General features: G+C 39.0%; 1 protein-coding gene across 2 annotated transcripts in view; it reads right to left on the reverse strand.

The window, feature by feature from the left end:
* LOC140921226 (patched domain-containing protein 3-like) overlaps window positions 1-27,502 on the reverse strand; it is a 91,957-nt gene that overhangs the window by 35,861 nt on the left and 28,594 nt on the right. For both annotated transcript variants that reach the window (XM_073371205.1, XM_073371203.1), the window contains exons 5-10: window positions 23,707-23,854; window positions 19,695-19,792; window positions 18,468-18,588; window positions 13,058-13,181; window positions 12,680-12,792; window positions 11,268-11,330 (exon numbers count right to left, since the gene is read on the reverse strand). In XM_073371205.1, coding sequence (XP_073227306.1) covers window positions 11,268-11,330; window positions 12,680-12,792; window positions 13,058-13,181; window positions 18,468-18,588; window positions 19,695-19,792; window positions 23,707-23,854 — 667 coding nt within the window. The remainder of the gene's footprint in view (window positions 1-11,267; window positions 11,331-12,679; window positions 12,793-13,057; window positions 13,182-18,467; window positions 18,589-19,694; window positions 19,793-23,706; window positions 23,855-27,502) is intronic.

A 27,502-nucleotide genomic window follows, 5' to 3' on the forward strand; every position in this document is an offset into this window, starting at 1 on the left:
GAGTTTGAAAAAGTCTGGTAGAAACGTAGCCTACTTAAGACCAGCGAGCTATTGTTTCAAGTCTAGTAGGAATAACGATGGCTGTCAAAAATAACAATACATAATTGAAAACCACTTGGTTGTGAGGTAAGCCATTAGCTGGTGCTGCGAACTTTAAAATAACTAAAAATCACTTGACTAAAGTTATTAACCTAATAATATTAACCTAATATTATCTGGATGAGTTAATTGAGTCTGTACTGCAGAAAGCTCTCAAAATAATATTTGGCCGGGTAGACTATACGGAGGCCTTGTTCTTGGCCGGCCTGGAGTCTCTTAGTGACAGGAGAGTAGGAGCTTGTAAGCGGTTTATGGCTACTGCATGCGAAATGTCCCCCCTTAAGAAAATCATCCCCTCCCCTGCCACTATTGAGTCTCATTACAGTATAAGGGTCCAACTTCCAAGACATCAACAAGGTCATACCAGGAGAATTAATGACTTTGTAACTTATAAATTTCAGTGAATGAATGTAAATGGTTAATTGTATGTGACAGCGACCTTCCCCAACAATTCAGTTATTGCTGCAAGTGGGTGAAATAAACAGAATATGTCTGTCTGTCTGTCTGTGTGTCTGTGTGTCTGTGTGTCTGTGTGTCTGTGTGTCTGTGTGTCTATCTATCTATCTATCTATCCAAATAATCCAAGCATATGCGCTTCACTAGAGAAATGAATAAATGAGTAAAAGTTTACTTATCGACTTAGCAAATGATAACATATTAGCTCGAAACTGTTTTCCTTGACCCACGTAACCGTGACAACACAAGCATGCTCTAAAATCTCTAGCCTGCGAAGTGCAGACGTATTTACAGGAGGTTGTTGCTTGACCCCAGTTGTGAAAGCATCGTAAGATTTGATCCCATTTAAATGACATGCTTATTGTTGTAGTTAATGGAAAAAAATATTATTTTACTGGCCTTTAAAGACTTCTTTGTTTGTGTGGTCATGATCATAGGCACGCACTACTGAAGGTGAGACATTTGGAAACACAAGAATAAACAACAGCTGACATGGCCTTTGTTTCTTTGCAAGGTAGTAATATCACTACAAAGGGAAGACTGCGCAGCCTTCATCCAATGAAAGCGATTTGGTTCATGCTTCACCTGTAATACTAGTAATAGTTGACACTACAGCCACCCCCGCTTTGAATATTGTCGGTCAATAGTATTCTTGCTCGTTCTGTTGCGCTTTGAAATATACCGATTCATAATGAAGATTTTCATACATATTCCCTACAATAGGTAAGATAAATATAGGAACGCAAGGTTCCATGCACAGTTTCAGTTTGATTTACACAGCTTTGATCAAAACAATCTCAGTTTCGAGAATAGCTTAATCTAAACCATAAGGAAAGATTTAATTAGAAGTTGAATTTTGCGCTATTTCTCTTCAGGCTTGGAAATAATAACAGGCCAAATCAAATGTCCGACTTTCCCCAGTCCTCTTCCCGAAAATCTTGTGTGGCCATTTTGCTTTCCCTGCGAAGAGGAAATATCGGTCAGGCTTTGCCCCATTTGAGGTAGACTGGTAACTAGTAAACAATGAAAAGTCGTCAAATCTGAAATGCTCGAACAATAAGCCTGTTTGACTTGGAGGAGAATATTTTGAAACCTATTTAATGCCAGTAAAGAAGGTACTTCTGACAAGTTCGCTGGGAGAAAATTCTGTCTGTAGATGGCTTTTTTGAAAAAATTATTTCAGTTATGTTGCGCGGTTTCTCAAAAAATGAAACCATGGTTCCCTAGAAAAGGTACGTATCTTTTGTTTTTGTCGGTATATCTTTCAAAGATTGAAGCTTATCTGTTTGAAATTTTGTTCCTAAAATTGTGTATTTTTCTCTATTGAAAGTCAATTGTCACACAGTCTATCCTTAGAATCGGAAATACATGGCCTGTAAGAGAAAATCCCCGAGGAGGAAAAATACATGCTCGCAGAAACGTCGATTTCCACTCGGTGAATTGTCAAAACAGAAGGCTATCCTTCGTGATGAATATTTATCAAAAAAGGTGGAACTGTATTCATTAAAAAAGAGAATCCGGAGGCTCCAAGAGAAGAGCGATTAGGTAGAAAAATGTATCAACTCTCTTGACATAATCATAATAATTATAATACCTTTGTGCAAGAGGTCGACAACTTCTTAAGGCATTGGAATGTCAAAGCGGACCTTCCAAGAATGGAGCTTACTCATTGTTGCAGTAAGACGTCGATTTATGCCATTTTTGCATGCACCATTATTCGTTCTAACACTGGATACAGGCTAGTGATTTCAATCTTCTGCCAATGCCGAAGCGGTCCAAATTTTCCTTTCACCACGGCCTCTGATACCTTTCCAAGCTCATTAAATGTTCGGTCTAAATCTCTTAACTTGTGTACATTTCAAATATCCCTTTGAAATTGTGACTTTTGCCGTCCTAAGGCCCGTTTTTATGTTACACGTCTTGTTCACTTTGGGCCGCCATCTTGAAATTTTCTATTTACGGTTCCCAGGTTCCTCGCGGCCCCTGCAAAACTTCGGTAGTACACTCGAAAACGAATACTGAAGCACGAAGCACGCAAATGTCGAAAACCAAGCACCCAAAACTCGAAACCTGTCTGCTCTTTAGAAACATGAGACAGTCCCTTGTCAAGTCACCATGCTAGTACAGCAGGAATCAAGCACGATAAGGGATAGAATGCGGTTCAAAACTATTCAAGTAGAACTGCCGAGGTGTTGCAAATGCATTAACGCCGCCCTGACTAAATTTTAAAAAGTGACGATTTCCTGTTTTGGACGTGATCAAAGTGTATTACAATGGCCAAATTACTGAACATAGTTTCTCGTTTCTCGTTTCTCGTAAACGTGACATCTTTTTTCACAGTGAAATTTTACCCGGATATTTCAGCCAGTGACCAAGCGATTCAAATTGCAATAGCTCGCAACTTTCGAAAATGCGAAAGAGGAAGCGCTTGGTCCCAGGCTATTAGCCGAGAACAAATTCTGCCTGGATCTGATCTGGGGAAAAATATCTAGGTATTACGCAGTGTCATAGATACCCAATATGTCGTGATAAACATGTATATCTACCGAAAAAATGCATATTAAGATACATGTAAGATAAGATGTGACAAGTATCGCGAGACTAATAATACAGGACTTCCTATCTAGAATTTTCAGTTAAACAGTGCGCAGGCTTAAAATAAAACCTTGGGACGGATTTATGGACAATTGGAGGTGCGGACGCATCCGTTGCATGCCTCCGCCTGGTTCGGCTTGCCTCATGCAAGACTTAAAGTTGTAGTTCTTCAACCTACAGTGATTTCGAGTTTTGGGTGCTTCGTTTTCGAGATTTGGGTGCTTCGTGCTTCGGTCTTCGTTTTCGAGTGCTTCGTTTTCGAAACTACCGCAAAAGTTGGACCAATTTCGAGCAATGATTTCCAGGCGTGTTTTCCCTTTTTTACATTCAGTTGCAAGTTTTCATTTTATTTGCCGGAAAGTAAGCCTTAGAAATTAAAAGGGCGTTTGATCAATTCACGCTTGCGCATTCTAGTCTTATTTTACACTTTATAGCGGAAGGACATCTGTGAGCAGGGAATAAGTCAGCACAGAATTTGAATGTCGGCGAAATTTCTGTAATCGTCCATAGTTCAGCTAGTGATAAGCTAGCCGTTGTTCACTCGTCTTGCTTGTTTGGGGCTGACTCTTATTCCGGTCAAAGAGAGAGAAAGAGTGTCTGGCAAGATTTCCAATCAAAGATTTGTGAACTCGTGTCTGGCAAACTCTCCAAGTGTTTATATATACACAGTTATACGCACCTTATAACTTCAACTGCGCTTAACGAGTGTTTTTCGGTCCATAACTTTCAAAACAACTTCTCCACAGAATGTCACTGATAACACGTTACGCAAAAAGAGCATCGAAGTATGACTCAGGTCATCACAGGCGGCCCAGACGTAATATTCACAAGGACAAAATGGGATAAGTCGTCGAAACTCCCATGAACTAATCCATCCCACCACATAGCAGCTGATGAGAATCGTAAGATTCGAAACCGCCGGTCTTGCTTGTATACTTATATTTAACTGCACACATTATGTAGTGGCACAAAGAAGCCAGTCAATTGATTGGTAAAAAACCATGCTAATGGTATTGAAAAATATCAAGCTTTAAAGTACTCTCCTCTGATATTAAAACTACAAGTCACATTTACAAAGCGATTGAGTTTGAAAACGACATTCAAAGGACACAGCATCATAAAGTATTTAAATCGTTCTTCTACTAAAGAGGTGATAAATACCCAAAACCAGTGTCAGATCTGGATATATTTAAAGACTACGTGCTGTGTACAGCTGAACATTGTTATCTGAGATCGCGTAAACCTAAACTTTACGGAGATATTAAAAACAGATACCCTAATATTACAGCCGCTATGGAAAAATTATTATATTTTTGAGTAGACATATCTCATAAACGGGCTACAAATTCAACACGGATACGCGCGAACTGAATAAATTGTCTGTTGTACATTTGAAAATTCTGCTCAACTTACAAAATTTTCCCTTGCTGAACATAAACTGTACCGAGCCGTATCTCGGTCCGCTATATAGAAACTATATCATCGTTCAAATTTTAAAGTGTAAGATCCCTGAAAAAGTTCTCCTCAATGGAGCAATATGTAAAAGGTTTTCAAAAGGTTTCTCGCCGGTGAAGATGTGCGGCCTGTCACCTTTTGCAAGTTTTCATTTTATTTACCGCAAAGTAAGCCTTAGAAATTAAAAGGACGTTTGATCAATTCACGCTTGCGCATTCTAGTCTTGTAGTACACTTTACAGCGGAAGGACATATCAGCGACATCTGTGTGCAAGGAATAAGTCAGCACAGAATTTGATTGTCGGCGAATTTCTGTAATCGTCCATCGTTCTGCTAGTGATAAGCTAGCCGTTGTTCACTCGTCTTGCTTGTTTGCGACTGAGTCTTATTCCCCGGGGGGGGGACTTGGGTATTTTCTGAGTGGGTATGTGCCGCCCGGGACTCCAAATTGGCACCACGTTCTAAAAAAAAATTCCCCTAAAATTGATACCACGTTCTAGAAATGGGCCAATTTTTTATATCCCGATCTAGAATTCGCCCTAAAACTGATACCCCGTTGGGAAATGGGCCAATTTTTTATACTCCGTTCTAGAAAGTTTGTAAATTGAAATAGCCCTGTCTTTTTAAAGATATTTCTTTATTTGTTCGACTTATACATCAAATAAATGCTTCTTCGTAATCAGCAATAATTTTAAGCAGAAGATAAAGCCATGATCCACAATTTTTTACACCCCGTTCTTGAAAACACCTCTGAAATGGATACCCCGTTCTAAATCAGGAGCTTCAAAATCACAACCCCGTTGGGCGGCACATACCCGTATAGGTAATGTATGGGAGTACCCCCCCCCCCCCTCCTCCCGGATCTTATTCCGGTCAAAGAGAGAGAAAGAGTGTCTGGCAAGATTTTCGATCAAAGATTTGTGAACTCGTGTCTGGCAAACTCTCCAAGTGTTTTTATATACACAGTTATACGCACCTTATATCTTCAACTGCGCTTAACGAGTGTCTTTTGGTCCATAACTTTCAAAACAACTTCTCAACAGAATGTCACTGATAACACGTAACCGAAATGACTCAGGCCATCACAGGCGGCCCAGACGTAGTGTGTGTCAATATTCACAAGGACAAAATGGGATAAGTCGTCGTAACTCCCATGAACTTAAATAGTCCAAAAGTCAAAGTACAACAAAACAAAGCTAAGATACCTTTACCTGAACGTCTCCTTTTTCTTCCTGGCCGGTTAAAGTGGCATTTTGTTGAGTTTTGCAATCGTAGGTACTATCCGCTAAAGAGGAATTAAAGGCTGCCTACTAAACAAACGGACAATCTCCTCTCGCCTTCACGCGAAGCGCTATAAATTCGAAAATAATCGACGAATCCGCTCCAAATTGCCATCGGCTAGTCTGCAGGTAACGTGTGCTCCGGCTTCTTGCTCGCTGGCTCCACAAACCCCTCTCAACCGCACAATAATCGCTCGCTTATCAACAACCCCCAGGATTAATACTCAAGCTTAGCGACCGCGTCCGCGCGACAAGACAAGACAAGACAATGTTTTATTTGGAGTCTTATACAGTCCTATGTATATCGACTTTATCCAAATAATTTAAAATTATAACACAAATTGCACACTAGTGGAACTATAATCAATGTTAACCTAAACAACTATGCCTTTTGGGGGGGGGGGGGGGAAGGTACTATTCCTTCTAGGTCAATGAATCGGGAAGCGAAGCGCTTGTAATTATTTGCCCTAGGATCACAGAACAGTTACGAATTTTACGGCGGAGCTAAAAGGAATGAGCGGCAGTGGAAAAAGTGAAAAAGAGCATGTACCACATTTCCTCCATAAAACGTGAAAACCAGGAAGTTTCTGCACGTTTCACGTTGTAGCCATGCAAATAAACGGCAAGGAAATGTACAAAAACGTGTGCTGCAATTAGACCTATTGCTGTTTTTCAAAGTTCTGTTCAAGGGCATCCGACGACTGTTTTCTGTAAAATATCTGTTCGGAGAGGCAAATTTTGCCTAGACTTCGATTTCTTTGATTTATTTTTTAACTTTTTCGAGGAAGAAAGAATTATTTTTTTGGCTTTCCCAGGGTTTGAACCGACTCACCTGTGTGACCGTCAGATCAGAGGAGACTCAAAGTTGAGGGATTAGCCGATTGCGCTGCTGAGACCCAGGGTAGTTTGGTATATGAAAAATAGTTATGAAATGATGCACTAGTTTCGGGACAAGATTGGGCGTGCAAGTTCGTGATTTTTCGGCTTGTTTCAACTATTTCACGAAATGAGACCGGACTACTTCGTGATATCTTGAGATCGCTTCGAGTTTAGTCTTTAATTACTCGAGGAATAAATAGAGGATATTTCGTGGCCGCGCAGAGACACGAAATTTCTCTTCGAGTGTTGAAAAACATTTCACAAGTGAGCCCTCCTTTCGAACCGTTTTATGATGAATTTAAAGTTACAGAATGCTGCACAAAGACATTTTGTCTTTGTTGAGTGTTACGTAGTAAAATTGCTTTCATGCGTTGCGTGACTTTCTCGAACGTTCTCTACGTTTTTGGATTATTCATGAATAATTAATTAGGGCATGTTTACATTTCACCATGAGTCAGCAGATTTGCATCAGTTACTGAAATCATAAAATATGTCGAAAAGCTACTACTATTCGCCTGTTTAGTATTTTCTAGAACCTTATGTCAAACGGTATACAAGTTCCAAGCGAGTTCTTTTGACGAACTAAGTTTTTTCCCACGAGCTGGACTGTTGTGTTTAGTCAAGTGTGACGAAGGTTGATTTTCAGGTTCTGTGTTTACAAGTTCGCCGAAGCCTTAAGATATCTGAAGTTCAAGTGAGAGTTTGTTATTATTGGTAGAGGTTGTTTAGTTTTACTCAAAGTTCAAGTCAAGTTTGTGTTGGCGGATGCTGTGTTTTAAAGCTCTGTAAAGGCTATGTTCCTTTGGTGTTAAGCGTCCTTGTGTTAATCCGACATCCCTGCGTGCTGATAGTCAGTGAATAATTATCCTCAAAACATTCGAACTCGCGACTTTGAGTTTTAGCCAATTCCATGCTCAACGTAATTGACTCCTTACCCATGCCTTACATATCTTTAATCAGTACATGAGACTGCTATGCTGTTTTTGAAGCCTGATGTGACTAAGAAAAATAGAGAATTGTTTTTTTAGAAGGATTTGTATGGAGTCATCAGAGCATAACTAGGCTAATATCTCGGAGACAATTTGTCCCGAAATGCTAGTTTTTGGCAAGTAGACCTCTTGGATGCTGCTCTTTTCAGAATATCTTGACAAAAAATCCCATAATTTCACAAATTAACACCTTACTCTTACCCTATTCGATTTCTTACTATTCCTCCGCATTTACAATTAATTAGTTCCCCAACGACGACGCCGAAGTGTACGCTCCCTAGCGTCTTGTTAGTAGATAAAAAGGAATCCTAAAATTTTCGGATTCAAAAATGAGATGAAGAAGGAATCTGAAAAATTATCTCCTTCAGCCGTTAAATTGCACCTAAAATTTTCGGGAAAATAATTCTGGATTCCTCGTAATTTCGAAAAGACTCAAGTTCCCCTAGAATGGCCGAACACTGAGATACCGATTTATAGCGCCCTTTAGAATGCATTTCTATAGAGCTAAAAGTACTTTATGAATAGCTAAAAAAAGTGTTTTGAATGTATTTGAGGAAACCGTCGTCTGAATGGGTGCCTCTGTCTAGTTGCCTTCTCCGCTTAGCTTTACACGATTTTATATTTAGTATGAGCAAATTATAAATATAATCAAGAGCTTCGCTTTTAGCCCTCCTGACCAAATCTATGTATTAGCGCCGCTTCGAATGCATTTTTAGAGATCTAAAGTACCCAGGACAGCCTTAAAAGTGTTTTCAGTGCATTTAGGGGGAAATTGTCGTTGGGTGCCCCTGAGTTTTGAAAAAAATAATAACAAAAAAAAATATCGCGCACATAAATTTTACTTTACCATATCTTCAGCTGTATCTTCTATTCAGCTGCATAGCCGAGGCCAGATTTTTCCTCTTTCTTAGGCGGAAAATCCTCGTCCTCCCTCATCAGTTTGGACAACATACTGTGGAGTAAGGCGTAGTTCTGGAAAGAACTGTTTATTTAATTAATCCAAGCAAATAGGTTTAGTAAAGTCAAGAACCTATGCAAGCAGCTGGACGAACAATGTGACAGCAGCTGTGACAGCGAAAGTTAGAAGAATTCGAACTTGAAAACCAGCGCCGCCCCTGTTGGAAACTTACGGTCGCGCGATCTCCTATTGTTTTCTGGTCAAAATCAACGCAGCGGACCCTACCTCAGTGTCCATTGACATCAAAGCAATAGTACCATCCCTCCCATAGCAAGTGCTGCATTGTCGCGCGGACGCGGTCGCTAAGCCCAACAACGCGGACGACAACGAGAACGTCAAAAAAACAATTGGTTTAATTAGCAAAACAACAACTGTGCACGTGCATCACACTTTTTTGTACATTTCTTTCCGTTTTCGCACTACTATGACGTGGAAATGCCTAATTTCGCGTTATATGGACGACGTAAACAAGCAACGAAGAAATTTCATTTCTCTTTCTGAGCTTGAATTTGGTCCCTTGAAATTCAGCTTCAGGAGGGTTCGCCCACAATTGACAAAGTAAGTGGGTAGGAATAATCGCTATAAAGACTGAAAGAACGCAAATTCACTTTTTAAGCGACGTTCTTGTCGCCGTCGCGTCGTTGGATCTTAAAGTCCCTATTCACGGCGCGTAATCATCCTGGCGGTCATATCGAAGCGTAAAGGTCAACAGTGTTTTTTGATGAGCGAGCGATTATTTGTGCGGTTGCGAGGGGTTTTGTGGAGACAGCAAGCAAGATGCCGGAGCACACGTTAGCAGATGGCGCAGATTAGCCGATGGCAATTTGCAGCGGATTCGTCGATTATTCTCGAATTTATAGTGCTTCGTGTGAAGGCGCATGGAGATGGTCCGTTCGTTTTGTAGCCAGCCTTTAATTCTTCTTTAGAGGACAGTACCTACGATCGCAAAACTCAACAAAATGCCACTTTAAACGGCTAGGAAGAAGAAGGAGACGTTCAGTTAAAGGTATCTTAGCTTTGTTTTGTTATATTTTGACTTTTGGACTATTTTAGTTCATGGGAGTTTTCATTTTGTCCATGTGAATATTAACATATAGGCACACACTACGTCTGGGCTGCCTGTGGTTTACATAGACGTCGGGGACCCAGGTAGGTGAGGTAACCCGCTTAGGTGGGGTAACCCTCCTGTCGATACAGTCGTTCATATAGTCACCCCACCTATCGTGTAAATGTGATCAAATTAAAATAAGAGATTATATGGACACTGGGCGGGTTACCCCACCTAAGCGGGTTACCTCACCTACCCGGGGCCCTTAGACGATCTAAACTAATTCAGACTAACTCAACTGAGCCAGACGTGAAACGTTTCATGGACTTAACTCACTAAGTTTGGTTCGTCTCATGTAAAGTTCGACGCTTGGCCTAGGTCTTAAAGCGCTCTAAAAACTGCTTCCTCTGTTTTTTGTTTTGTGAAAGCTTGATCGAACAATTTTTAGTCTTTTCGTGGCCTCTTTTGGCGGCCTCTTATGTCCACTATCTGTGTCGTCATGGTTTCACTGGATAGTCGCGGTAACTCTGCCATCAAAACGCTTCGCCTTCTTCTACTTAGCTATCCTGTAAATATTTTGTGTACATATCGTGGTTAGCTTCCCAATTCCACAATAATGCCTCACTTATCTCCTTGAAGTTCACTTTCACTGTTTCTGAACCTTTCTCCTTCTCGTTTGATCTCGTTAACAAGGCCAGATTTCTCGTGAATCATCCCTTCTCTGCACGTCAATGGTTCAAGTTCTTAGCGTCTTTGATCACCCACCGTGTCACGCTTCGGGTTTCAAATGTTGATCTACCTGTAATTCACCGTGTTCACTGTGTGTTGGATCAAAGTTTCGCGATAAACAGCAAAAATATCCGGTGGCGTGTGTAATACAACGGCGAAATATTCCCTTTTGAAGCCACTCTCGTAAGTTAACCACTTCGGATCATGACTCAGTCTCCGATCGAAACCACGACTTCACTCTCAAGTTCGAAGTTACGATTTTTTAATGTTCAGCAGATAGTTCATCCGAGCACGTGTATAAGGAATACGTTTGCGTACACGTGCGCGATTTCGCTTAAGTTGGTTTTATTACCTTAATTTCTTCCCTATGAAAGCAGCCAGGGGTCACGCTTATAGTATTCGAGGAAAATCCCATCCCCAGGCCCTTCGAGGTCCTTAGTGACAGCCCTGTTACTCTCACAAATCAATGACTGTCTTTTTTTACCCTTCCCTCTTTTAAAGAAACATTGGCCTTAAAAAAGCACTGAATCACAGCTGATTAGATGATGTTAAAATATGAGTTCCATATATTTGAACCGCGAAATGAAGAAATAAATGAAGAGGGGATCATCGCAGTTAAAGAGGCAAATTAATTGCAGTTACGAAAAAAGCCTTCCAGACAAGCATGATTTTTTTTTTATCAGGCTTTCTTTTCGCAGCTGCATAAGTTGTGTTTTCGACTGGGATTATCTTCTCTTCATTTGTTTAAATCACAGCTGTGGCTTATTTAGTAAAACTCACACTGCTTGCTCCAATCATGAAAGCCAGAAGATCAGTCAAAGAGGTGATTGTGATAGAGACTCCCTGCAACAGGTAACAATGACAAATGTATGGCGGCATTTCGATTTCCATGATAATCGGCTCGGCTAGCCAGAGCTGTGAATTATCTAGCGTAGATCTTTCAACCAGAGGGTAACGGCGATCAATTCCTTATCCAGACAAAAGACATTGTTGTATGCTGATTTATTGGCAAACTAAATAGCCAGCTGTCTCCTTACCGAAATGGACTCAACAGAGTTGGTTCCCTTAATTTCCTGTGACTCTTTATAAGACAGACAGCTCTCTTAAGATGGTCCCTAAGTATTGACCCAATGGTGTACACTTGAGAAAGAACTGACTGTCCGTCAGCTCTACCTCCTCCACCCACATAAGGGTTGGGGAGATGGGAGGAAAGAAAGAGTTTACTACACTTCTACTGGGTGGGGTTGTACTTATTAACTGTTAAAGTTGTTTTATGCTGTTCAGAGACCAAATCACAAGGATACCTGAACACTCCAATCAGGGCTAAGAGTTTGAAACTGTCACGAGTAAAAGGCAGCCTATATTGCGATTAATAAATAGATTCCACGTTGCTGTCCCTCTGTTCAGTAACAGATCACGGATGACGCCCAAATGTGGTAAAACAAAGAAGTGGCACGCGACCCGCAGGCGAGGGTGTCACTGATTTACCACATTTTGACGTCTTCTGTGATCTGTTACTGAACAGACCCACGACAACTTGGAACCTATTTGTTTTATACAATGATCAGAAAAGTAAAGAGACCGATCCACATACATGCATGGTTCCGCTTGACTGTTCGAGGATTTCTGCTAGTTTAGGCATTTTTTAAGTCCCAAACGCTACTTTTCGTCTTTTCTTCTTTTTTCTTTTCTTTATCTTACTTGTATACGGTTTATTCCCAAACGTTTTTCAACGTTTTCACTTGCTCAAGCAGTGAAATAATGATAAATAATAGTGAATAATGGCGAAAACATTTTGCAAAACAGCGAGTCTCTCTTAGCGCGACGCACAATGGCATCTGTTGTGAAGATTTCTTGCAGTTTAGGCATTCTCAAGGTGTCAAAAAAACTCTTTTTGTCTCCGTTTCTCCAGTTTTCTTCTTTGTAAACAGCTCCTCAGCTAAACGTTTTACGAGGCTTGCACTTCCTTAATCCGAAATAATCTTACAAACATTTTCAAAACAGAGCGCCAAGTAGAACAAAACAAAGAACACAAGTTTATCGTGACGTTATCCATGTATCCGTAGTCTAATAAGATCATGGGTAACAACCAATCACAGCGCACGTAGAATTCACATCATTGTATAAAGTAAGCTGGACAACATATAGTTGTCTGCAAAAAAAAAAAAAGGAAAGAGAGAAAGAGCACTTACGGCATGCTTTAAAGTTAGACCAATGGCTTCAGGGACTCCACGTTGTTCGATCAAATCAGGAGGTAAGTTATTCCATGCTTGCACAACAACGAACATATCATCAACTCCAATGCCTGTAAAAAGAGAATCATTTGAGTCAGAGCTTTCTTCTGTGAACAAATGCTGCATATTATATCATAAAAAGGATTACAAGCGGATCTACTATGGTAGCAAGTAACTTATCTCCTTAAAAGGTTAGCCATCTCATGTTGCCCAACTCACGCTGACAATTTTTAGCCCAAACTGGGTCTAGGATCTATCTGACAGCTCGTAGTTTCAACAAACGCTGCTCAATAAAAAATCACTTTCCACACAGACAAGATATGTATTGTATTTTACCGAGTAAAAGGAAAGGCAAAAGTGGATGAACTGGGCCATAAGAAGCACCAAATGCACTAGAAAGTCCAAATGACACCCCAATTGCCAAACCAATGCACAGGACTCCTAGCAATGCCAGCCAAGCCTGTTGAGATACAAGTAGTGACTTTGATTGGTAATTGTATGAAATGAGGCTTCATGCAAAGGAGGATTTAAAGGTTTATGTTATTGACCAAGTGTGTGGTCAAGATGGCTGGATATTGCTCTAATTGGACACCACTGGAATTGGCGGTAAGTGTCCGCCTTATAGAGGCAATGATAACGACTGAAGAATGGCAGGTACCAACTCTTGGAGTCTGTCTTGGATAGCTGTGCACCTTCTTATAGAGAGTCGAAGAAAATGACTAAAGAACGGCAGGGTGCAATCATGGTGTCCAAAGAGTTGTCTGTATGGCAAAAGTTATCTTCCCCACTTTTTTTTTTTATTGCCGGGAAGGGGGGGGGGGGGGGGAGGGGCGGGGAGCAAAGAAGGCAATTCCCAAGGTTAAGATTGAACCATCTTGCCAATCAGAATGTAAAATTCACTTCATCTTTGCCGCTTGCTAAGCCAGCGATAAAATATATGTACTTTTAAAATCGGTTTTAGGGCCACCACTTACATTTGAATGTTGTTTTGTCAGCAGGTGAAGCATGCAGGGTTGGGGCTGTTGCACTTTGACGAATGCCAAAAAACAGTTTTCTAGGAGAGTTAATACATTTACTAAAACTCTGCCTTTTCAAAAACCAATCAACTTCAACTTTAAACTTTATTCATTCATTCACACATGCAATTTACAATTTCACGATAGTTGTCACCTGCGTATAGAAGAGCCTAATCGAGGCGGGGGAAGAGACACAAATTAAAAGAAAGGAAGAAAAGACAATATTTTACAAACAGTACCAGCTGTCGTAAAATAAGAATTATACAAGAGAGGATAAAGGGGACAGAGAAGGCATCCCCCATACACACCCTATTCCATAGGTAATTCGTCTCGAGTTATTTTTAGAATCGGGATAAAGTTAGCTCGCGCGCTGCTTGGATGTTTCGTGGAGGTTTCGCATGACTAAACGCCACGCAAAACATGTCGGGCGAAAGGCAATGAAAGCGTAAAGAGATCGAGAGCATTTCTGAATATTGAAGCGAAATGAGTCGGCGCTCACCTGGGAAAGGGAATCGCTCGACTCTTTGACAACCCGTGAAATCAGTTTAACTCGAAGTTATCGTAACCTCAGTAATTTGATAAAATGAGAAATTTCGCCGGTCTATTGAAACCGGTCGTTTGTACAATAAAGCAAGTAGCAAGTAATATTAATGTACATGTAATTAGTTTTACAAATTTGAATTTTATTGTAGTTTTTTTAAGTTGTTAAGCGCTTTTGATCATTGAATGTAAATAGCGCTCTAGAAGTTATTAAATTATTATCATTATTATTATAGGACGCCAAGTGTTATTTTTGTTGAATAATAAAAGACTAATAAAAGAATAAATATCAAACCAGAAATTGCTCTCTCCAAACTGTAAATTATAAATGATCCTGAGAGAATATTCACTGTGTTAAGGATTTCCCTGCTGTACTGTTAGCTCTATACAAGAGAGGAAGGGCGATTCTTTTTTAATTTCCGTTTCGCTGACACAGCTTTAGCAGAAATCTCTCTGTAGTCGTTTTCGTCGACAAAACGAAAAGCAATATTGCTCTCCGCGTCTTCCGCCATTTTTTCTGCCTCAATTCGTGAAGGACGCGTGGCTCTGAGCGTGGGTCATCCACGCGGAACACATTCGCGCTATGTGATTGGCTGTTGTCTAATCCCCCTTTGGTATCTGTGGTCTTAAAAATAACTCGAGACGAATTACCTATGGAATAGGGTGTGTATGGAGGATGCCTTCTCTGTCCCCTTTATCCTCTCTTGGAATTATAGTATAAATAAAGGTATTAAAATTGGAATGTGAATTACACAGAAAATATAAGTTAAGTCGTGTTCCTGAGCTAGTTAAATTTAAGTTGGTGCATGATTTCGGTGATTTCAAGATAGTCATCAGATTTATCAGAGGGTAATATATATAGGGCATAATATTCACTTCTATCATAGAAATCCTCCTCTCAAAATAAAAATATTAAGATGTAAATGAATAATATATAGATTTAGCCAGGGCTAAAAGCGAAGCTCTCGATAATATTTGTAGTTTGTCCAAACAAAATATAAAATCGTGTAATATATACTCGGCGATCGTTGTCGCTGCGATTGCTGGAAAGTGGTTTCCATATGATCGCTATGATCGCTGCAATCACAGCGATCGTAGCGATGATATGGAAACCAGGCTTAAGTTGTCTCTGTTTTACGAGAGACGCGGGTGGCTATATGATTTCCCGCCAAAATAACCTCGAGTTGCATTTGATTGAGTTATTTTACATTGGTATACAGCCTGAGGTGCGGACGGACGGACGGTCGTTCGGTCAGTCGGTCGGTCGGGCGTACGGTCACGTGATTTCGAAAATTTCTCGGATGGGTAGATAACCAAATTTTCTTACCCATGGCAACAGAGAATGATCTTAGAGAGCGAATCCCCCATACATGTCCCTCTTCCCATGAAAATTACTTCAATCTAATCTTGGTTCTGTGTCATACTGCGTGGTTATTTCAAGGACGCAACCTTATTGGTCGGTTAGAGTGGCGTCATGTAATTTTAAACTTGGCGGGTAATTCATTTCACTGCCGTTCACGCAAAGGAAGCGATATGACGTGCAAACTTGGTTTTACTTTCGTCGACGAAAATAATACCAAGTTTGTCGTGGAATAATCTGGCCAAAGTAGCTGCCGAAGAGCAAAACGGTCCTGGCTTGTGGGAATTAGCTGGAGAGAGCGGTTCCGACTCGACGAAAACTGCATATTGAGGTCTTCGCTACATAAGTATATAAACAACCAACAACGTATTGTATTAAAACGACAACTGTCTCTTCCGACGATATCCACGCACACCCGCGAGCTGTGATACCGTCGCTTAGATCCAACCGTGGACACATAACGAGAAAATAGGTTTTAAGTGGGTTCAAACATAATTGTTTGGCCGCCAAACATTTGAATTTTGAGAGGGCGCTAGACAAATGTTGGCACACCGCTCACTATAAAGAATTGACCGAAACCGGAAACCGCGCATAAAATGTCTCTGGCATCCAGGTTAAAGACTGTTTAACAGCTTGAAGCATCCGACCTGATTTGTGTTCGCACAGCGAAATATTCATCGCAAGTATTAGAGGTTAAGAAGAATTAATGCAGTTTGAAACTCTCAAGAATAATTGTTAAAAGCAAATGTACTGTTTCTGAACGAACAATATTCGTGGAAAAAGAGAAAAAATATCTTGCACATTTGCACAAACAATTGAAGCCAGCCACTTATTAAAGGTTTCGTGTTTCGCGCGTGATAACCTTTGCCTTTGGCTTTCACAGTGTGTCAGAATTCAATATTCGTTACTTTAAATGAGGCTACCAGCCGTTAGAAAATCTCAATCTTTCATCTCAAAGTGAAATTTTGACTCCAATACTGCAACCCCTTTGTAAATGAAATTCATTCCTAAATTATGAGCGGAACGCGCTGATCAAAAACATGTCAACAACGGGAGGCGATTAACCTTTATCGGCTCATGGCGCTAATTACTATGATGGCTGTCAAACTTTAAATGTTTGGCGGCGAAACATGTCACGTTCACGTGAAAGTAGACCACGCGGGTCACGGAAACAACAGACTAAAATAACCTTCGCAGCACGCGCGCGAACTTTAAATAGACTTAAAAAAATTATCATGGTGCACAGGGATTCACTTTCTTAGCTCATTCTCTCTTGCTCATGGTGCTCCGCTTTGCGCGGGCGCAGCGGAGCCCCATAGCCATCATGGGAAGGGATAGAAAATTGAAAGCTATCGATGCCAGAAAATTTGATAATGATGTCAGCGTACGCCCGTACGTCCGTACAGACTCTGGGAGTAGGGGTAAAAACTCAGTAGGTAGGGAAGGGAGTCCCAGACATGTATGTTGTGTTTCGTTTTGGCGCAAAATTAAACAATTTTAGGGGCAACCAACGGATTTGCATGAGTAAAAATCAAGATTGAAGTTTCTTGTGTCCGACTTAGGACAAAATTTCCGCAAATAAATTTCTAAAGCTTTTTATTGTTTTATGCTTGATCACGTGATTATACTTCAAGAGAAACCTAGTCTAACCCCTGCCCAGCTTGGTCAAAATATTGACAGGTCGATTCAATGAATTATAACTTATGCGCCATCTGGAAATTTGTTTGCCAACAGACTTGCCGACAACTGAAGGCTATTTTCCATTTCAGTTACTCAGCCTCACTGTGAAGTTTGGGGCAACATGTTTGCCGCTTTTCTGCAGCTATCGCCCACTTGTTGAGCTTCTGATGCTTCGGAAACCTACAAAATCATCCAGTTTCCTTGAAGATATACGCGTCTCTTTTGATTGCAAACAGCAAATCAGTACTAAATATTAAAAGCAGAAGACATCCCACGTAATTGTATTTAAAAAGAAGTCCGTACAAAGTTATTTTAGGTGGAGTCCGTGCTAAAAACTCTGCAAGTTCACTGAAAGTCTTCATCTGCAATTTTTGTTTATCCTCCAACGCCTCGCTTTCATGACTAGGCACCCGTTTTTTCCCGCGTGTCTGCCATTTGTGAATACGGTGTTATAATGGCCTCGCGTTTAATATAAGCTTAAACAAGATTAAATTAATTTTCTGGTTGCAAATGGAAAGAGAAAGGTTTTAGAGAATATCGGCCAGTGACGTAGAGTTTGCCGGTAAAAAGTAACAATAATTAGCGAAGATCTTGCTTCGAGGCTCGTTCATCTATTTTAAACACCAAAAGCCGGCTAAAAAAAACAAACGAACAAACAAACACGGTACAAAGAAAGCAGGGTTTACGGAAACATTTCAGTCACTCTCAGACATGCTGTCTTGAATACAAATGCTGTTGTTATGCATCTTTCATTGAAGTTTCGTTAATGTTTTGATTGTCAGTCAAAATTTTTGTAAGGTTTTAATGCAGCTTTTTTCCTTTCGCGGACTGTGTCTCATTGAACCGTGAGTGAAATGTCTGGGGGTAGGAAAATGGTTTAAGCATGGAGTGGGGTTAGTGATGTACACGAATGGGTAAGAATTCTTTTCCCTGTTACTGAGATCGAATTTGATTTATAATTTTCTCTTCCTGTTTTAAAATTAGTTAAGTATTAATTTCTGGATTTGCATTGGTCGAACCTTATTCGTTTTAAGTAATTAAAAGTCTAAAAATGGACGCTTTGCTTTTAGCCTTGGCTAAATCTATATATTTATATAAATTCTCATGCAAGATGAGAGTTACTTTTAAAAGGCTTAAGACAGCATCCTACCTTTATATTAAGACGGGTGAATTTGCCAAGCATAACAGCCACATAAGCAATGATAAGTATATAGCCAATGAACAGGAGTTGAATATCACCCTGTACACTATCCCCTCTATCCTTCTCATATCTGTTGATTCAAACATCTTCAAATGTATGAACTGTATCAGGGCTACATGGGTCTCTCTGTCCTCTCTGGACTGCCCCCTGACAGTTTCTATGCAGAAACTGAAATCATTGAGCATAAATGCGTCCCAGTCTACGGCGTCCTGTCTTTATACCAGCTAGACGCATTTATCATCTGAGACGTTAAAATCGTCTGTCAAGTGCGTCTGAACGAAACGCTCAATAGACGAATAGTCTCACATTTGGCTGTAAATTTCGCCAAGTTCGAAAAAACATTCTGGATGGTACATCCTTTCAAGGGAGTTAAGTTCAAGTCTCTAGCATAAAAACGGCCTTGTTGGTGAACACAAATTTTTGTTTGTGACGTTCATTTTATCTTTTACAGTTTGCAAATATATCATCACAGTATAATACAGGGACACCCAACGTCAATTTTTGGAAAATATCTGTTCGGAAGACAATTTGAGATCTAGAATTTTCGGAACATTTGTTGTAAAATTTCTTGCTTGCCCGCCTCTCCTAGGATTTTTGAACATCTAAAAAATGGTACAATTGCCTATTTTTAACGGATTTTTACCCTAAAAAGGTCACCTAGAATTTTCGGAAGCCTTTTTTCTGGCTGAAATTTTCGAAAAGGTAAGTGTTGATCCCTATAATTTTCGGATCACTAGACTTTCAGCTAGGAAATCCCAACAGATGAAAAATTTTTAGGGGATAAAAATATGTCTATATCTACAGTTTAAATACTAAGATACGTTTAACAATGCTATGTTTAAGTGGTTTTGAACTTTATTATCGTTGGGTGCCCCTGATTATAAGCAACCCTAGTTACAAGTGGATACCGACCTTTCAGCTTATTGATGAATTATCACAAGTCAACAAAAAACACTTTTAATATTTATCCTGGTGGATCAATCAGATTTAGTAGCTAAGAGAAATGGAGAGCCCATTAAGAGAAAGAAATTGTTTTTGGGGAATGCTGACCTAAACTGAGCTGAATAAAGATCTTTTTGTTCAAACTCTACTCTACAATGGACGTAAGGCGACAAGTACTAATCTTGACAGCAGAAAAATTAATCAAAAAAGTAAAGAACTTTGTTGCATACGTACTGGACTTGAGAATAAAAAAGCGGCTCCACTGAAGAAAGATCAAGGTTAGTCATCAGGTCCTTGAAATCAGTTTCCCAATCCTCCGTCAGTTTATCCTCCTACCAAAATATATATTGGTAGCTTTAAGGAATAGCTGCAGGCTTCCACCATTTGTCAGTAAATTGAGTAATTAACCTATTAAGCCCCAATATCGTCATACAGCATTAGTTACGATAATTCAATAAAAGATCAACGAAATTTTTCTTTTGGTGATCATTTAACCCTCGGACGTACAAGGGAAGGGGGGTTGGGGGGTGGAATCTACCCGCCCCATAAGGTTTTTCTAAGTTTTTTCCCAGAGGATAAACATCAGCACCTGACGTTTTCAGTAGCTGTTTGTTCATCCCTCGCGCGGATTTTGAGACGAGTTTAGTGATGGTCAGTTGCTATGGTTACGAGATATGACGTCATGAGTAACGGGTGGTCAAGCCAATTTAATAATAATATAATAATAATAATTTAATTCTTATATTGCGCGCTTTCCATGAAATGATCAAGCGCGCATTACATGATTTCTATGAATAATAATTTAATACAGGGTATTTAACTACTAATTATTTAAAATATACTATGATAAAACTAAAATATTTTTCAACATATGTTAAGATACTAGTAAAAAAAATCCCTAGATCTGTAATAGAACGAATCTCACGCGGTAATACATTCCAAAGTGCCGGAGCTGCAACCTGGAATGATCTGTCTCCTAATGTAACCCTACTTCTATAAGTTGGCGTTGCAAGCAACAAACCATCCAAGGAGGATCTTAAGTTATAATTTCCTGATCTTTTAATTGACACAAGTTCTCTTAAATACGTTGTCGCGAATCCATGGATGGCCTTAAAAACAAATAGTAGAATCTTAAAACTAATGCGTTGCCTAACCGGTAGCCAGTGCAGCTCGTACATCAACGGCGTTATGCGACAGTAGCGTGGCGCGCGACAAACTAGTCTTGCTGCAGCATTTAAAACGCGCTGAACCTTATTCAGGTGAGAAGCTGGCATGCCATATAAAAGACTATTATAATAATCTACGCGCGAGGTAACAAACGCATGTACGAGGGCTTTAGTGGTATCTGTACTTAAAAACCTATGGGTGAAATTACATGTTTTTTCAACTTCTTCCAACAATAAAAGTAAATCTTGTGGCTAAAATCATGCAAAGTGTTTATGTATGTGTTAGTTTTCATGTAAAGCACAAAAAATTTACCATTTCTCGCGGTTTTAACCTGATTTTCAATTCTTGGTAAAATCCAAGATGGCGACCAAGATGGCGACCATTGTTGGTGACGTCACAGGCCTCCCGCAGCGCCACCATCCATAAAATATACCTCATCTTGTTAAGAAGATCAAAGGCTTTCCACTAAAGGTAAAATCGTTTCAAAATACTGCAACATATCGAAAACTCAGGGGAGGGGTTCCATCAACCCCCCCCCCCCCCCACGTTGTACACGGTGGGGGTATGAATTTGCTTGTACGTCCGAGGGTTAATTAATGCTCATCATTTTCTCTCCTGTTTATGCATTGATGAATTGTTAGAAGAAAATTGATGTTGGTCACTCTTAGGACTTAAGGGGTTAAAGTTGCTTTTAAAAATAAAATAATGATCAATTATCAAGCTTCGTCGGTGTAGGTGATAAAATTTGTCACTCTAAATCAGATTGTGCAGGATGATACAAAGTTTTCGTCATTCAAACTTGGGCAAGCTCTAATAGTCTTTTGATCTGCTGAGTGATACCATGCAGCTTCAGCCCTTCCTGGCTGTTTGTCGGTAAATAAAACTGATTTGTACAAATAATAAAGCCGATTCTGTAACGAAATGCACCAGTCTGGAATTTTCCTTGCCATTTGCCCAAGTCGTTAACCGACCTGTTTTCCCATGTAAATGGTTAACAACTACAGTCTCAACCTTACGGCTACCCACGTAAGTAAAGGCCATGACGTCCCATGATGCGATGTCATGATGTTAAGAATTATTTAAAGGTCATGCTACACAACTGAGTACCCACTGGCCAATTAACACTTGCAGTATTAGTTTTTACTACCATATTTACTCGAATAAACGTCGAGGAGATTACGATTTTTTTTTGGGCGGCTAATGGGGCGCTTATTCTAGAGCGGCGCAAATTTAAGGCGGCGTTTATTTCAAAGTTTGACGCGACAATGAATGTTTTTCTTTTAAGTTAACGGCATAATTATTTTCTCTCTGTAGGAAAATTTTACAGACCCTAACAGAAATATCTTTTCGGACACCTTTCTATTTGCCAGCCAGAGGGGCGTCTTTTTCGATCTCACTGTCCCCTTCGAGAATTGTCCAATACACACAAATACATGGACGATTGGTGTGAGTGTTTTGACGAAACGTATCCGTTTGTGTATTGGACATGTGTGTTCCCTTCTAGATCTGAGTCTGCAGCGCTACCCTTCCGGTGTTATAGTTGTCCTTTGATGAAAAAATGAAGAAAAATGAAGAAACAGACTAATTGCAAACTTGACTGAAAAAAGGAAAAAAGAAGTTTGGCTTGTTGTGCCGGCAAGTTTGGAAAGAGGACCTTATGGGCGGGTGCTGAGATATAATCACTTTGAACTGAAAAACAGAGATTTTCTTTTGCACTGGGTTCTGGGAATAAGCGCCTCATTGGAGCCTCGCTGCATATTCGGGGGCGGTGCTTTTTTTTCGTCCCATAGGCAGCGCTAATTCGCCTCATTGACGGCGGCGCTTTTTCGAGTAAATACGGTAGTCCTTGCTGGTTTTTTAATGGCAGGTAAAGATTATTATAAAACCCCCCTTAATGATCTCCAACTTTTTTGTTTATCATTTTCATGGTAATATTGATTTTTTTTGGTAAATAACTGTCATCCCAAAATTAGTTCATGGTGAAAAATTAGTGTTGACTTCGTATATGTAATACATGCTGTCCAATTTGGAAATAATTGGATGAAAAAAATTCCGAGGACAGCCAAAATTAGACGAGGCCGTAGGCCGAGTCCATTTTGGCTGTCAGAGGAATTTTTTGAATTCAATTATTCCAAATTGGACAAGCATGAAGTCCTCTTACTTATTAATTATATAGCTGGTTAGTTAATACAGATTTTTAGCGTGTCACAGACGCGAAATATTGTACACTCGAACCGTTTTTTGCAAGATCTAAAAAATGCTTATTCTTATGGTGTCATTCAACTTATTCTTTACAATAAAGAAACGTAGAACTAGTATTGCTCTTTCATACTTTGCCATTTTGTTGCCACTTAAAATTTTGAAAGCTCATTCTCAATGATCTGAATGATACGGTGTTACATGTAAAAAATCCGGCAAAATTTCGAGTACAAAGAAGACAAAGCAACAACGCAAATTCTTAATTTATATACAAAAACTATTGAAAATAAACATTTCATTCATTACCTCAAACCATTTCAGCAGACTTTGTCCGTTTGTTTTTGTAATACCAAGATCTAAACACAAGTATCAGTGTTTTCTTATTCTTGTCCAAAGTTTCAGTGCCTGTACATTTTCAAGAATCTATGCGTTGATTGTTTCCGATACAAACTTTCATCAGTTTGGTCATGCATTTTCCTTTTAATTGGCCCAGACAAGAAGCCAAAACAAAACAGCAGCAAAACAAAACGACATCCACAGCAACAAGAAGCCGAGAGTGTTCGCCGACGAACCGCCGTAAGCCAACGAAACTTTTTTTGACGCGTTGTCACAAGGACTTTGCGCTGATTGGCTAGAATGCATTGCCTATTGTATTTTCTGGCATTTGATTAACTCACACCAGCTGTCCTATTTTTCTTAAATTGGATAGTTTGCCTATTTGCAAAGGAAAGCCCTATCTGAAACTATCCAAATTAATCCTTAATTGGACAGTTCGTAAAAATTAAAGGATAATAGCTTTGCTGACAATATCGGATTAACTAACAACTATATAATTAATACGAAGAAGACCAATTACTTACAGAAGAGTGGGAATGCTTACCAAACGCCCCTCAACTTTGTTCAGTACAGGATTGAATTTAATTCCATAAAACATCAACATTGCTTTAGCTTTCACAATACGAGCTGTTGCGTCACGTTCAATCCCGCCAATGTACTGGGAGAGCTCAAACTTCCTTTTAGTAATGGGACTAAAATATGCAAAATTTTAAGTCGATTAATAAACAAGCCATGAATTTAGTAACAAGCTTATAGCAAAAGTCCTTGGCTGAATTTAATGATAATAATAATAATAATAATGATAATAATAATAATAATAATAATAATAATAAAATTTGATAGGTAAGCCACAATAATACAGACCCCGTTAACACGCCGGTTCGGACAAATTTTTGAAAGGACGAAATTTAATTTTTACATGTACAAACTGTTTATAATAATAATGATAATAATAACAATAATTATAAAAGTAAAGTATAATTATCATAAAAAATCTCGCAGAATCCTTTGAGGCAATTTTTTAAAAAGCTCTATAACTCTGACATTTTATACGTACAAGACTGTCAGACCACAACAAGATAACATTTGCCATAAAATATCTTCCCAAGTCACATCTAAGGTAATGACGTCATCAGTCACTTGACTATTTCCGAATTAGGTTTTTTTGTTGCTGTGACAAGATTTCATCAACGAGTTAAAAAAAAATAGCATATTTGAGGTTTAGTTGTGTGGGGCATTTAAAAAAAACCAGTTGACGTCCGGTATTTAAAGTTTAAGGGGGTAATGAACATGGGCGAAAAATTCGGGAGCTTAGGCGAAGGGCTGTAGAGAGTCAACCTTTTATCACACGGCAGAGAAAATTTGGGGGAAAGTAATGTTCTACCTGATAATTTTTTCCATGACCAAAGAGGGACATGACGTCATCAGTCATGTGATCAAAGCCTTTTGAATGTTTTAGTTCATTTTTTAAAGTCTCTTTTTTGTCATAAATTGGCAAGTTTTTGCTGTTTTTCTCAACAATTCTTTGTACTGTATTGTCTCTGAGTAGTTAGTATTCCATTTTCAAAGCAGAACCAAACGAAAACTGAGCCAGAAGTTTAAAAGTTGCTTAAATTGACCGATATTGCAAGTTAAAATCGAAAAGGAGACCTACTCTTGGTGTTTCGTTCATATCCAGTCTTTTGCGGATTGACAGATAAATTTTGGTTTTCCTCATTTAGTTCGAGGCAGGGGCAATCGAAGATCGTTGGAACGTCTTGTGTTATATGAATGAACAGTTTGATTTTGATAAAATTAAAGTTAAAATCAGTTTCTCCAATCAGACACTTACAATGCAGTGGATTGCAATGTAGCGATGAAAAAAGCCTCCCGTAGACGGTGGCTTGAGATCTATACTTTTAAGCACTTCGGTTGACGAGCTTTGGGGTGGGTGTCCCAGCAGAACTTTAGCAGCTTTTATTCTGAAGGATCTGTAATCCTGACATTATGGTGTCATTGTTCTTATGTCCCCATATAGTGTCTCCGTAATTAAGTGTGGGGAGTCAGGATTAGGGCATTGTGTAAGCTAACCCTTATTGTAGAGGCAATAAATGTAGATCCCTGATTCTCCTATTTGAGCCTATCCTCTGATTTATCTTCACGCTAATAGTATCGACATGGTCTGCCCAAGAAATAGATTGGTGTAGAGTAAAACCTAGCTATTTGTCAGCCATAAATGTAACACCCACCATAAATGTAATAGAAGTCAACAATAAATGTAATACCCACTATAAATGTGATAAAAAAAACCAACCATAGATGTAATAAATCAGTGACCATAAATGCAATAAAATTTAACTATAAATGTAATAATTTTGGCTCACAATAAATGTAATAACCTTTAACCATACATGTAAAAAGTATATTAGAAAATCGTATTAATGCGAGTACATTTCGTTATTTGTTGCACGAGCTCAGTGATGTTTTGGAAGTTATTAAAAAATTACATAAGCCGGCTGTCAGCCAATTTTGAATGTGTTTTTATTTCACGCTTCCTCGCTATCCTTTCCAACGAAACTTCGGCATTGCATTGTATAACCTCAGGAGCCCTTCTCTGATAACCTTTGTCGGCACTCTATATAAAGCTGTTACTGCTTTTCTCGTTGACCAATCAGAAACTTCATGTTTGGTTTAGTAATTATTATAAGTGGATTATAATCATGAAATGTAGCTTATGATTACCACATAGTTGTCATCAGGGGTCAAACAGCAACTTTTTTAAGGTGGCTCAAAGGAGTATTATTTTAAAGTATGATAATTGTGTGTCCTGTTTATTTTCCCATGGACCCGATTTTTTTTTTCATAACCAAACAAATTAGCTATCAAATTTTCATATGGTTTTTCTTCGTATGGGTAACTAGCGCGGGTATGGAAATAATAAGGTTATAAGCCAGTACTGCGAGGGAGTTCAACTCGCCTGCTGAACATGAGAAACCTGAAGTTTTATTCATTTTCTATTTTTTATTACGCATTTTTTTTGGAAGTAAACTTTTCAAATATCTTGCCATTTTAAAGGAAGGAACCTGTAATCTCGGCTGTAGGCCCCTATTTCAGGGACTTGAGTGCTCAGCTTTAGAAATGCTGAAATGCTTCATCAGAAATGCTTGAAATGTTTCATCATATGAAGAATTTACAAACAGATGTTTGTTTAACTATGTCTCATATAACTTAATAAGTTTCTTTGGTCCGTGTTCTCTTCCAGAAAGAGGTAAATCAATGAACACCTTAATGAAACATACCCCCCCCCCCCTTAGGCCCCCCTCCCCTCTTTTTAATAGTTCTACCGAGTCTTTTATGTCTTTCTGGCCTCAGACTGTATTGGTCTCTCCTCTCTCGGGACGTTGTACGTAGAAATAAAACAATCCCCGAATCACCCAATCCCTTCTGACTTTTAAAACAAAAATTACTCTTCAATTATTATAAAAACATTATCTGACAACCTTCTAGCAGTCAAAAACTTCGTTTTATGATAATATTTCATTTGTTACATTTATGGATAATTTTTATTACATTTATGGTGAGCCAGATTATTACATTTATGTTTAATAATTTATTATATTGATGGTGGGTATTTCATTAATGGTTGACTTTTACTACATCTATGGTTAGTATTACATTTATGGTAAGTTCAATGAAACAGGAATATATCTCATATTACCCAGTTACCTATAAACGGTTTGATTAATGAACTGATGAACTGCTCTAATTACTTTAATTATCAATATAGAATTCAGAAAATATATTTTAGCTTGTTTTGATGTTCGTGACAAATTATTATCAAGGTAACGTAATTGCCCTTTGATATAATTTTGACTCCTAAAAAAAGCTTTTGCAATACTGGAAGCTCATTGTTATTATGGTCGATTATTACATTCAAGGGTGATACAAATATTTGAACATGAATGACTGTGTTCTTTCAATACAAGTGTAATCTAATTGAACCGAAAAGTCTTGAATACGATTCAGTTTCTGATGACTTCCAAAGGTAACAAAATTACATTTGGTCTTATTTAGAGTAAGGAGATTTCTAGTCAAGAGAACCACTCGAACCCCCTTTTTTGAGTCAGCATATGTGACTTTCAAGATCACTAACTTTTTGGATGAGTCGGAGATTCAGTATCGTCCGCATAAAGAATAATGTCACTCGCAAATGACAATCCGGAAGGTCGAAGACATAAAACAAAAAAAGCGTGGGTCCCAATATGCGTTGTTGGAGTACTCTAACAGTCATTTCGGTCGGTGCAGAGTGCGCATCTCTAACTGATGTGATTGTGACCTGTTTTTAAGGCAAGACCGATTTT

Source organism: Porites lutea, chromosome 12, assembly GCF_958299795.1.
Source record: "Porites lutea chromosome 12, jaPorLute2.1, whole genome shotgun sequence".
Taxonomy (NCBI): domain Eukaryota; kingdom Metazoa; phylum Cnidaria; class Anthozoa; order Scleractinia; family Poritidae; genus Porites; species Porites lutea.